Source organism: Ceratosolen solmsi, unplaced genomic scaffold (genome assembly GCF_000503995.2).
Source record: "Ceratosolen solmsi marchali unplaced genomic scaffold, CerSol_1.0 scaffold7, whole genome shotgun sequence".
Lineage (NCBI taxonomy): Eukaryota > Metazoa > Arthropoda > Insecta > Hymenoptera > Agaonidae > Ceratosolen > Ceratosolen solmsi.
In genome coordinates, this window is record NW_011948413.1 from 3,814,841 (window position 1) to 3,828,465 (window position 13,625).

The following is a 13,625-nucleotide window of genomic DNA, read 5'->3' on the forward strand; positions in this document are numbered from 1 at the left end:
CTACATGCTCTGTATTTAAACTAACTGCTTAACGCGTATTATTTGAATATGTTTGTCAACGTTTTGTGTGTGTGCGCGCGCGTGTGTATATATATATATATATATATATATGTATGCATATATATAACTGCATAACCAGTTACTATTATTTTATATTTAAATATTTTGCCGATTGCAGGAGATTGGATCTACGTCGCGGTACTTTTCTCAAATGTACAGAACTCATGTGTATATACCGGCAGTCGAAATAGTTGCAAGAGCGAATTTGATAAAGATATGATAAAACGAGTGATAAAAAATGTGACGGTACATAAGTTGAGACCGACTGAAAAGAAACGTGAGACGTGAACGCTCGAAGCCTTTACCTCTATGTTGAAATAATGCTAAACTACGTTTGTAATATCAATCAGTCCCAAGCGCGAGAAGGGCTTCTCTTCTAAGCATGTTTGCTAATTGTTGCAATTCGGATTAAGAAGTCAATGTAGCTTTTACAGAGGTACGTTATATACAATACCTTAGTTATACTATGTCCCTCATCCGCCCCACCCCCCTCTCGCAACACCTCGTTCTCACAGTCCCCCTCACTCCATTCCTTCCTTCCTCCTACCCCTCTTTTCACCCACCCTCCATCAGTAACCATATTCAGAAACTCGATATTTTATTTGCTTTCAAAATAATTAATGTTCAGCATTACAATTCTATGTTTGATCTTTTAATTTTTGTATTATATTAAACAATATCAAATAAATCATCATTAATTTTTTTATTAATGATTTTCAAACGTGGTTGTAAATTCACACGTAATGTATGTTCGCATATTCGTTAATTGATCATTGAGTATTCCGCATTTTAATTATTAAAAATACTACGCGTGTAAGTGATACGTAGGCGCATGCATACTTGCACGCCACGCGTAACAGATGCGTTTACAACATAACTGCACATAACAATTACGTGAATTGTATTTGAATTAATTGGTTTAATCTTTATGCAGAAACTTTATTCAATCTAAGCCTTATTCACTCGACTTATAAGTACAGAGATTCGATGACGTGCACGATCAATTTAAAGCCCGCCAAATATTTTTAAAGCACACATGTCCGTGAATGAACTCATCATTACGTATTCTATGGAGACACTGACGGGTGAACTGCTGAACTAGTCACGGTTATCGATCTCTGCTATTTATTTTTCCGCTTGGACATTGATAAAATTATTAAAAAAAAAAATGGTGTTGAGCCATAAACAGAAAGGTGATAATTAGTTTTTCTTGGAAGCGTCCGTTCATAGAACGTAATTCTAGTATTCAAATAAAGGAATCTTACATGGAGAGGCAAATGTCAGGGCAGTCGTCATCCTCGCAAACAGAAACGGTCGTGGACGGGGGAACGCAGGTATTTATATTTTCTTATATATGAAGTTTTTAATTTATTTGCAAAATCGTGCCGATTCACATATCTTATTAGAGAGATAAGGTTTATTGCATTAATGCGAGACGAAAGCTACTTACGTTTTAATGATCTTTAAATGCATAAATTTATGTCTATTGCGCATTGTTTACTTTGTGAAGTGACGAATATGATAAATGCGTTTTCGAAATCAAACGAAGTTAAAAGAAGGAAAGGAATTTTATAACATTTTTTTTGTATACGAAGACCTATTGCAATGGGAATGAAAATTTTATACTTATTTCCAAAATCAAAACTAAGATTTACAAAGACAAATGCGACTTTGAGAAGCTTCTTATATTCAACAAATACCATTGATAAATCTCCTTTAAATGGGATTAGAATTCTGGATCTTACTCGAATAGTTGCTGGACCATATTGCACCATGATTCTTGGTGATTTAGGAGCTGAAATCTTGAAGGTAGAACAACCAGATGTAGGAGATGAAGCCAGAAAATGGGGGCCACCTTTTTTTAAGGGTACTATGGAATCTACGTACTTTGCTAGCTTAAATCGTAATAAAAAAAGTATCTGTATTGATTTCAAGAAAGGGAAGGAAATTATTTATGAGTTAGCCAAAAAGTGTGATGTTTTAATAGAAAATTATGTACCTGGAAAATTATCAAAAATGGGCTTGAGCTATGATCACTTGAAAAGTATAGCGCCACAATTAATATATTGTTCATTAACTGGCTATGGATCTGAAGGACCTTACGCAAGTAGACCAGGATATGATGTAATAGCAGCATCTTTAGGTGGGCTTATGCATATAACAGGTAGGTTAATATCATGATTTTTTATCAATAGATATTATTTTTTCACAATCTTAACATGTTTGTCTAATATTTTTATTGATATAAAATTCAATTTATATATCATGGTAATATTAATATTAACAAAGCTATTTTACTATAAAGGACCAAAAGATGGGCCACCATGCAAAACGGGTGTAGCATTGACCGATCTTATGACTGGATTATATGCTCATGGTGCAATTATTGCAGCTCTTCTTCAGCGAATAAAAACTAATAAAGGCCAGTGGATTCAATGTAATCTCTTATCAACTCAAGTGGCTAGCTTAATAAATATTGGTTCCAATTACCTTAACGCTGGTAAAGAAGGCACAAAGTGGGGCTCTGAACATGAAAGTATCGTTCCATATGAAGCTTTTCGTACAAGAGATGGTTATATAACTGTCGGAACTGGAAGTGATTTACAATTTTCTGCCCTTTTACAGAAATTAAATTTAACAAATTTAGAAACTAATAAAAAATTTAAAGGTAATAATAACAGAGTAAAAAATAGAGATGAATTATTGAAAATATTACGACAAAAATTTAAACAGAAAACTAATCAAGAGTGGAATACAATTTTTGAGGGTTCAATATTTCCTTATGGCCAAATCAATACTATAAAACAGGTAATTATTAATTATTTTATTCAAATAGTTTGTTATATAAATGATCTTATTTAATGTTTTATTGAATGAGGCATATACCTTACATTGAAATAAAAATACAATATTTTTAGAATATTTAATTCAATATTCTAATCAATTTTAATTAATTAGATAATAAATTCGTTTTAGGTATTCGAAGACCCTCATATTGAGCATATAAAACTGGTAAAGGAAATCGATCATCCTATAACAGGAAAAATGAAGATTGTAGGGCCTCCTGTGAAGTATTCTTATTCAGATAATTCTATCCGACAACCACCACCTACTTTAGGTCAACATACATTTGAAGTTTTAAAAAGTATTTTAAACTATTCTGATGAAACTTTAGAAAGATTAAAAATAGATAAAGTGATACAATAATATTTTTATAATGTTTATATTTTATAAATAAATATATCTATTTTGAATAAACATATCTATGTACATTTGGAAATAAATGTATCAAACATAAAATAGTATTATTTTTTATAATCACCTAATTTCATTCAATTTTTCACTTTTACATATAATTTTTTTTTTTTTTAATATATTTTACAGGATGTTCCAACACTTCGATTGCGTCTGCGAAAGCCAAAATCAGATAAAAAAGTGCAATGGACACAAGGGACAATTGACAATGAACAAATGAACAAAAAGAAATCAAAATGTAAGTCTTGCTAACTTTAAAAATAATTTATTACAAGATATACTAATGAAATATATTTTCTTAGGTTGTTGTATATACGAAAAGCCTAAAAACTTTGGTGAAAGCAGCTCAGAAGACACTGATGATGAATGCGAACATTGTCATGGGCGTCAGGATGCTCACAAAAAACCTGTACCAACTAATAAAGACGAACCACCTGGAGATGCAATTCCAACTAATCCGCGTAATAATCTCTTTTTATTTAATGTGAATTATCCTTTAAAAAGTATAATTGGACTAAAGTAACTTTAAAATTGAATTAATTAAATTTTTAGCAAAATTATAATTTGTTATTAAAGCCTTTCCTTTGAAATAAAGAAGTTTTAAAAAATCAATTATATTAAAAAGAGTAAGATGTTGTTAATACGAACGTATTAAATTTCTATTATACAGAAAAGTTAAATTTACAATAATTGGAATAAAGATACACATCTTTATTTTATTATTGAGCGTGATGTAACTTATTTTAAAAATTATTGGAAATATGATTATTTTGTTAAAATATGATGCTTATAAAAATAATCATACTATAATTTCTAATTAATCCAAACATTTTTATTTGCAGAACCAATTGCTACAGGGGGATCCGCCTAAAATTTTAGATTGCTAGAATAATACTAATAAAATACGAATTATATTAATTGTCGTATAAAATCAAAAGTCAGGCGTATTTGACTGTGATTTTGTTATTTATTGACATGAATATTTCCATTTTTTAAATATATATGTACAGATAAATTAAATAATGAAGTTACATAATCTATTAATCTCAGAAAAACTAAATTATTTAAAAATATTTATAAAGGAATAAATTCTAGAAAAACCGTTATCATTTCAAAGAAAAATTAATTTTTAATTGCATTAAGTATCCATAAAATAATTAAAATGTATCAGAAATTGAATTAACCGCAATTATCAATAATTGTTGAAAGTTAAAAATTATTCATTATAAAATTTTATTTCAATGATTTAGAAACAACTTAGTAATATAAATAAATTGTCCCTAATATTTGTAAATCTTTTTCGTAATAACATTTTTATTGAATGATAACATTGAAGGATCATTAATCAAATAAAGATACTAGTTTATTTGCAAAAATATGTAGATAAATATTGCGAAGAAGATAATATATAAGTTACACATATTTTACGATAGATTTTTCCATAATAAGATTTTGTAATGATCTAATTTATAACATAAGTAACATTTTGTTAATTGGTATTTTCACAACATTATTATGGATACAAAAGCACACTAAAAGTTAAGAGGAATGAAATATATAACACTGTAGTAAAAAAATTTTTATTTCTTAAAATTATACAGTCCTTGTTTTACTTTAAGAATGCTAATTTTCCTTTTAACATTTCTTTATATTTTGAATGCATCATAATAATATTTATATAAAATCTTTCATTCAATAAAATATCCTTATTCTAGTTGTAAAATGAAAATTTATTTTACTCTACCTTGAAGTTTAAAAATAGACTAAAGTTTCCGTGACATAATTGATTTTTTGTTTATTCATTTTTATATGTATAATAGGGCGTATAGTAATTTACATGTTACATTTATTATATACAAATTTTAGTAGCAAAAATTTGATTATAAGTACAATTTTTCAATATATTGTAACGAGTCGGTTATCTGTCGTTAGTCATTAATTTCAGATTCTTTGCTTGTGATTGATATTATGAATTAGAAACACCAAATACGAGATGGAAGTATCGAACGAAACCTAAACAAGTAGAAATAGTGCACGATAGTTAAATCGAGCCTTGTACGTAATCGCACATACCCACGAAAATTCCTACCTCTATCCATTCCTAAGGCTAATAGTTATATCTGTCACCTATCGCGACCAACCGTCGGCTTACGCAATTGAAAAGTGTATTATTGTGCATTGTATATATAAGGCTGAAATGAGCCGAACATCAATTACGAATGTAATCACATCTGAGAGAATTTCGATATCTCAATTATCATTGGAACGATCCAATTGTAAGTGCCAGCTTATTTATTATCTTTATTATTTTTTTCTCATTAAATTACTAACGCTGTGACGAGTACCTGAGCAAATCCTAACACGAGGTCAGCCTTCCTGTACGTTAATTATAAACAATACAACCGTACCTGTAAATTCACGTGTGTAGCTCATGCTGTATCATAAATTATATTTTTTATTTCATCATATATGATATTTTTCCTAATACCAATATCGATTTTTAAAAACGCAGCGTTTACAGATATTATAACGTATTTATCGTTATAATGTATAGAAAATATAATCATAGTTTGCAAAAAACTTAACAATCATTGCACATAGCATGATGATTAAATTACTCGCTATTTATTCTTAAATAGAGTTCCACGTTTTAATATACCATTTAAAAATCTCCGTTTTAAAAATCTTCATTTTATTTGGTGTCTTTATAAAAGCTGGAAATATTTAAAATATTCACGCAGAAATTTTTTAATATTTAAAAAATATACGCATTATGTTCTGACAAATTAAACGCCATTGAGCAAATATTAATATACTCAATTTATTTACATTTCATTGTGAAGATTTTTAAATTGGAAATTTTATGGCTTTTAGTCAGTCAATATTACAATTGCTTCTGTGATATTTACGTCTTTTTCTAACTTCCTTGCCTCGTCGATACATAGCTTCATTGAGTCCAAGAGATTTAGTCATTGCTCGGCTTCTCCAAACTTTAATTGTATAGTCGTCGCTAGTAGTAACTAACATTTCAGGATTACGAGGATTGAAAGCTACTGAATTAACTACATCAGAATGTGGAAATTTGGCTAAGCATACACCATAGTGCCTATCCCACAAGTATCCATGTTTATCTTCAGCACCACTAGAAATAATTTTTTATTTTTAATTCCTTTTTATTTGCACAGTGAATAAATATTTTTGTTTAAAAAATTAGTAAAGACAATAAAATGATTATATAATTGAAATTTATTATTTTTTTATATAAATACACAATTGATAATTACCTTGCAACATATTCATTGCATACGTCTAAAAATATAAAAAAACAATCATTGTTTGGTGTGTAAGCTTTATGAGCTCTAAGCATTGTGCCAACTTGTTTTAATGTTACTAAATCTATAACGTGAATATCAATTTCTTGAGCTATTGGTGGAGGTTGTAATGGATTTGTAATTACGTAACCTCTGGGCCAAGGCCTTGTATTAATGTATAAATATCTGTAAAACAAAATGTGTAAATTCATTTTAAAAGTTCTAAAGGGTATACTTTTAATATATATATTTTATATTATATATAAATATTATATATATATATATATATATATATATATATATATATATATATATATATAGAGAGAGAGAGAGAGAGAGAGAGAGAGAGAGAGAGAGAGACAAAAAAAAGAAAGAACTAAAAAATTGTGGTTGTTCAGTTTTTACATTAAATAAAATAAAAACCTATGATCAGGTGATAAGCCCATTCCAATGATGTGACCATGAAGATCAATTAAGTGATCAATTTTATCAAATTTGTCAGCTACAGATTTATAATCCAACCAGTTAGGTTCTGGTCGAAAGGAACCATTGTTTTGCATTTCTCGTTCTCTATGTCTTTGAGCAAGTCTTTCTTGTAAAGACGGACCAGGATCAAGTCTTCTAGGAAAAGTGACTGGTTTAATTCTTTTAAACCCAACTTGATGTGGTGTATACGTTTTGGAACCAGTTGTAAAAATAAGGAACTTTTCAGGACAGTCAGCTAAGTCATCAGAATCCTCACATTCTTCAGTTGATAACGAATCTAAAATATTGATTAAAATACATAACAAAGTTGTTAATGAATTATCATTTTAAGTAATTATAATAAATCATAATGAATGATCAATATCATTTTATGTTCTAGATAAATTTTTAATAATAATGAAATTTTAAGTATAATTATAAAAAATTATCGGATATAGTAAATATTTCACATAGTAATTAAATCTGTTTAAATCATTATAAACAACATAAACACATCGGATACCTTTTTTCATAGTAGAAAATATAAATTTATTATTTTTTATTTTACCTTCTTCTTCGCTCTCGTCTTCGCACTGAGGACTTGATTCATTATCACTATCACTATCTCCAGTTTCTTTTTCCATCTCTACTTCTCTATATTCTTGATTGTATCGAATTGGACTGGCATACTCAAAACCATCACCCAATTTTCTCCAGTTCATAAAACCACCTTCTAATGTACTATACCTACAACATAGTTGAACATTAAAAATAAAATCAATATAACGTAATTCTTCATTAAAAATTAATTTACTGTAATCTAGATGATGCATGATATAAAACTTCAGGTTCTTCCTTTTCTGTTTCTTCATTAGTTGAGTCAAGAGAAATATCTCTGTGACTCAATGGATTTCCTTTCTCTTGTTTCATATTAGAACTAGATGGCTCACTATTTTGTGCGTCAGATTCCGTTAATATGGGTGACAAACAATTTGCGACCATAACTGCTCTAATCAATGATGCATTTCCATTGTAAAAGCTGTAAATAATAATATAAGTATGATAATAAGCTCTAATCAAGTCTATCAATTAAAAACAAAAGTTGTCTATTAATTAAAAACTTATCCATTACCGGTATAATTGATTCATAATAGGTACATGCTCGCTTCCTGTTTCCTGATTAGCCTTATTGAGCCACAAAACACTTGTGCTGACCAGGTGAGCTAGCCAATGAAGGCCACCACTTAAGAGATACCGTTCACTGTACCAAGTACCAAATATGTCATATGGTTTATTTACAACTCTACACTGCAATTCAAAGCCTTCTGTAAAGTAAATTTCAAAAATTTTATTTTAAGATTTCATTTTGACATAAGTAAAATAATTGATTTATTCGATAAAATCGTAATTACAGTCATTATACGTTAATAAAATGTGTAACGGTAATTTTATTTTATTTTACAATGAAATAGTTTAATTACTCACATTGTTTGGATAAAATATATTACACTTGATATATTACAAATTTTATTTTTCATATCAATTAATTTTATACTTATAATTGATGAATTTAAAAGTAACATGTAATTAATGTATTTATTAAAATTAAGTAATTGAGGTGATGTATAAGACATTTTTAGATGATCTATTTTTCTTGGCACCTTTTAATTAGAGTATACCGTGAAAGAAACTTGATAAGTTAATAATAGTATTAATAAGTAAAATTCTATCTTAGAAGGGGTCAATATAATTATTTAAAAGTCAAAGCTTAATTTCTAGATAAATATTTACCTGCTAGTCTGAATACAGCTATTTCACCCGATGTACTATGTGGAGTACCAAAATGAACACCAGATACTAACAATAAGGTATCGGAAGAATTAAATTGTGAAAACTGTGTGTATTTCCAACTAAAAACCTTCATATCGTACTGATATTTAATTGATACTGGGTATTGACTGTTCCAAACCTACATAACAAATTATTATTAGTAATTTATACATAATAAACTGTATAAGTTCTGTATAACTTTCTGATTTACCAATATGTAGCCATCTTTAGAGCAAGTAGCAAACATCTTTCCATTATGAGAAAAACTGACATGTAATACCTGATGGGAATGTTCTCTTAAAGTTTCTGTTGCTATTAGTGGTATGTGATACGCTAAGCGTTTAAATTCACTTAACCAAGATGTTTTTCCTTAAATTAAAAAGAAGATTGACAATTAATATATCGTTAAAACAATAAGTAACTTTACACTTTCTTATTAAATTAAACAGTATTTTCATTATATTTTACTGTATTAACTGACTTTCAAAGAATAACAATTAATTAAATTATTTTATATAAAATCTGTTTAGTATATTAAAGCTGAAATTTTTGAGTAATATAAAAAGAAAGTGACATTAACAAATATCATATTTCAATTCTAGAATGAATCATCCAGCGTTAATAATTTTACAAAATTATACATTGATATAAATAATATCTTCATAAATTGCTTCATTAATATTACACACACGGGCACGCACGCGCGCGCGCGCGCGCGCGCACACACACACACACACACAGACAAACTACAATTAATCAAGTTTTTAATCTAATCAATTACAAATTAATTAGTGATCGTAGTATAAAGAGTAAAAAGAGTTGCTTCTCACCTGGCATAATGCCAACACAACTATCCACTTTGTAAGTTCGATAGAATAAGGCCTTCCAAAGTAATTCATCCTGCGACACCCTATTCCAAGACCTGCAGACTTCGCCAGCAGTAAGCAGTTCCTTGGGATTCAAGTACTGAAATATACTTAAAAGTACAGAATCCGGCATGAAATACCAGTCGACTTTGCATCCAGCTTCCATTTCTACACTCTTCGACTCCTCGTCCTCGATGCTTTTCGGTTCCTCGCCCTCGATGGTTTTCATTTCCTCGCCCTCGATGCTCTTTGACTGCTCGTCTACGACACTCTTCGGTACCTCATCTTTCTTGCCATTCTCGACAACCGGTGCCTCTTGTTGTGCCTTCTCCTCCATCGTCGCTACGGTTCTTTGTTTACAAGAAACACTAACAGTAATGCAGTTGTGGGGCCGCGTGCGCACTGGCACGTCACTACGTCAGCAACAAATAGTGGCACCGACAACAATGATTCCACCTCGGCTCCTACGTGCTCAACAAGCCCGCAAACCTCGCCAAATGTAGGAATGGGCTTCTCGGAGGATGATGCTTTTCTTCATCGCAACGACTCACCTCACGCTATCAGTTTGCACGCACCGCTGCTTCGCTCCTCTTCCTATGGGCATTAAAGAATGACTCGTTGCAATTGTTTCGCAGTGCGCTTTTATCCGCATACCCACGAAATGTACATCCTACGTTTTATTTGGAATGCACTTACAACGGGACTAACGATAATGATATTGAACGGTTATTCGGCCGATAATGGAATGGTTGCGACGCGTGACAATAGTCAAGTCAATGATAATTCGCAATTTCTAAGTACTCCATATCCACTACATCTTTGTTTTTGTAATATTTTTAACTTATCCACTCTATTATTAAAAACAATGCGATAAAAATATATCTACAACATGAAGATTTGCGAAAATTTATTTCTTATTTATCAGAAATTTACATTTACTTGTGTTATGCTTAGTTATAAATAATGGCAATAATTGTCAATTTAAAAAAATATTTACAAATATATATTTTTAATGTAATAAAAAGAATAAAAGTCGAAAATATAATGACAAGCGATTAAATTTTGTGGAAGATTTAATTAGTAAACAAGTCTAATACTGTTGGTTCGACAAACCTTCAAATTTCTTCAAATTTTGAATTCAAAATTCACCATAGAATTTACGATTCGTTCCCTTGTTACGAAGTTAACCTCTTTCATAAACTTCACAATTTGAACGCATTTCTTGTGACTGACCTTTCATTAAATTCATACGCAATACTGCCAAATTTAACCACAATCGCACATCATTATTAAATCAAAATTATCCAAAAATAATAATAAGCGACAAATTCACGTTCCAATTTCAATACGGATGATTTTTCAAAAACAAGCTATAGTTAACATCAAGCGTGACAGATGCAAAAACATAGGAATACCCTACCTCTGCATCTCATGCGCCTCAAAAGCAAGAGAGGAAAGGCTTTCAAATATTAAAAAACCTGTAGCGCTGGTAGAGTACGAGACGCCCTGACAGACTTACCACTCCTTGAAAGTCGGGGGATTACGAAGGATATTAAACAGGCAGTACACATACCAATGCAGTGCCCGTACGACGCACACAATACATTGGCAGTACCTTCCGCCCTTGCGTGCTTCTACTCTCGCGCTCCATAAATGTGTGCACGACGATTATATATATAACGCCGCGTAAAGTGAGTGGGAATGAGTGTGACGGGTTGCGGGAGCAGGACGGAAGAGGTACAATGCCGTTCGCGGTGCAGCAAAAGCAAACTTAGCGCGTAATGCGCATAGCCCAATGCGCGCATGCACGTGTGATATTCAACGACAGCCGTCGTCGCACTGAATTGCTGCGCGTCACCATAGTCGATTATACGGATAATACCGCCGCTCGTTATTTTTTCCGATCACTCTCCCCTCGACACCCCGACAAGCCCCGTGTATTTTGTGCAAGCATGGAGAAAGAGTGAGTAAGCGAACGAGAGAGAGAGAGAGAGAGAGAGAGAGAGAGAGACTACTTTTTTGCGATGTTACAACGCTATGATTACGAAAATTACTCGTTTCTTATATACGGGTAATCAATGCAGCAAGGGAGCTGCCCGACGTCTCTCAGATTATATTGCTTCTTTTCTTTGACACGTCCTGGCAAATACCCCAGATAACGAGAGAAATGTATCTTGACACGCGATGCATCCTTGCATTTTTGTTCACGTACCGCGTCTATATTTTATGAAAAGTAGGTGCTGCTTTCCGGAATGCGTCGGTTAAGAAGGAAAAAGACTTACCAGCTCGCAATTATTTACAAAGCATATAAGATTTTGCTAGTGATTTAATTGATTTACAATCATTACATTATTCATCATTATCAAAGAATTTACATTGTCTTTGAAAAAGTAACATTTAGAGTAAATTTTTTGGATTTATATTTTTTTTTTATTTATTTATGGGAAAATTGATCTTCAAATTCGCATCTAAAGAGTAACAATGATAATTCGAAAGAATGAATATCAATTTATTTTAATGAATTAATAAAAATGTCTAATAAAAATACATGCATTAGAAAATAAACATATTGTTTATTGTCATATTATTATTTACGTTTCGGAAAACAAATTTTTACACGAAAACGAATACTTATATAAATAATTAAAATTTACATGCAAAATTATTCATTGAATACTATATATTAATTATATTATTTAACAGTTGGTTAATGTTGGCTTTAATATGAAAATTTTTTTATAAAATATAAACGCGTACGCGTACACCTATGAATGTCCATATACGTTGTTAATTTAAAATTTAATATTGTTTTATAAATGAAATAAAAATTATTAATTGTTTCTTCATAAATAATGTATAAAACCTAAAAGTAACGGTTTTCCGAAATTGCTTATTTCATCAAGCGAATTTCCGCAAGCATGTTATAAAATTTTGATTGCATTTTCTAAGTTGATGATCTGCATTTGAAATATATATAGAAGAAATATTATGTATGAATAATACAAATATTCAGAGATACAGTAAAATCTAACGATGCATGCGAAATTCCAATTATACAAATATATCAAATTTTTAGAATTAATTTAAACAATTTATAATTTGTAAAATTGTAATTCACATTTTTAATGTGCAATTTTGTTTTATCCATATAAAACTGCAAATACAAAATATATATTTTAATTCATTCTCGTAAGTAAATTAATACTTATTTATAATTAAAATTAAATAAATGTTACAATAATTGTATTAATTTAAATTTAACTTTAAGCTAAATTAATTCATTTAATTCAGAAATGAAATTGAAATTAAATTGGAAGTGAGTCACAACTTGAAATAATAAAAATAGGGTGAGGTATGCCTGGTGAGTAATACATACTGTAACATTATTTTTTCATTAAATTTCTTTTTTTTATATAAATAATAAATTAAAATTAGTTATAAATGTAATAAAAATATCTCAAGTAATGTCTATTTTTAAATTATAAATTATCATTTTATAATGATCTGATATAATAATTTATACTATTAAACTAATGTGTCGATTTTCATTTATGTACATTTATTTGTTGCACAGATCATCTTTATTTCAAATTTTTCATCTACATATCATAAATAGATCAATATATTTTTTATAAATTAAGATACCGCCACATTTAAATATACAGATATAACATTTCATAATTTCATTATTAATATTCATGAACAATTTTTTTATATATTATTTTTTAAACCCCTTTATCTTCATTCGCTCTCTTTCTTCTTATGTATTCCGTTACTTTTACTAAACTCTCATACATAATTTTTTATTCGCCCATCAAATTAATTCAACAACAATAAA

The 13,625-nt window shown here is 29.7% G+C and overlaps 2 protein-coding genes across 2 annotated transcripts; one reads left to right on the top strand and one right to left on the bottom strand.

Annotated features, from left to right (window-relative positions):
- The first annotated feature begins 1,221 nt into the window (after window positions 1-1,221).
- Window positions 1,222-4,298, top strand: LOC105367295 (protein phosphatase 1 regulatory subunit 11). Its single transcript, XM_011505950.1, has 4 exons — window positions 1,222-1,394; window positions 3,445-3,553; window positions 3,618-3,776; window positions 4,158-4,298. Exons 1-4 carry the CDS (start codon window positions 1,326-1,328, stop codon window positions 4,184-4,186), a joined length of 366 nt encoding a protein of 121 aa, XP_011504252.1. The 5' UTR covers window positions 1,222-1,325; the 3' UTR covers window positions 4,187-4,298.
- A 1,192-nt stretch (window positions 4,299-5,490) lies between these two features.
- Fbw5 (F-box and WD repeat domain containing 5) lies at window positions 5,491-10,577 on the bottom strand. The gene is made up of 9 exons (XM_011505951.1): window positions 9,752-10,577; window positions 9,133-9,290; window positions 8,883-9,060; window positions 8,224-8,416; window positions 7,906-8,130; window positions 7,660-7,838; window positions 7,050-7,389; window positions 6,600-6,812; window positions 5,491-6,457 (listed from the first exon to the last, which is right to left on the bottom strand). Exons 1-9 carry the CDS (start codon window positions 10,122-10,124, stop codon window positions 6,190-6,192), a joined length of 2,127 nt encoding a protein of 708 aa, XP_011504253.1. The 5' UTR covers window positions 10,125-10,577; the 3' UTR covers window positions 5,491-6,189.
- Between the last annotated feature and the right edge of the window lie 3,048 nt (window positions 10,578-13,625).

Coding starts and splice junctions, on each gene's coding strand:
- LOC105367295 (XM_011505950.1), top strand. CDS start 1,326: ATGGAGAGGCAAATGTCAGGGCAGTCGTCATCCTCGCAAACAGAAACG. Junction 1,395..3,444: donor TCGTGGACGGGGGAACGCAG/GTATTTATATTT, acceptor TATATTTTACAG/GATGTTCCAACACTTCGATT. Junction 3,777..4,157: donor TGCAATTCCAACTAATCCGC/GTAATAATCTCT, acceptor TTTTATTTGCAG/AACCAATTGCTACAGGGGGA.
- Fbw5 (XM_011505951.1), bottom strand. CDS start 10,124: ATGGAGGAGAAGGCACAACAAGAGGCACCGGTTGTCGAGAATGGCAAG. Junction 8,417..8,882: donor AGCTGTATTCAGACTAGCAG/GTAAATATTTAT, acceptor TTTACTTTACAG/AAGGCTTTGAATTGCAGTGT. Junction 7,839..7,905: donor CATGCATCATCTAGATTACA/GTAAATTAATTT, acceptor ACTATGTTGTAG/GTATAGTACATTAGAAGGTG.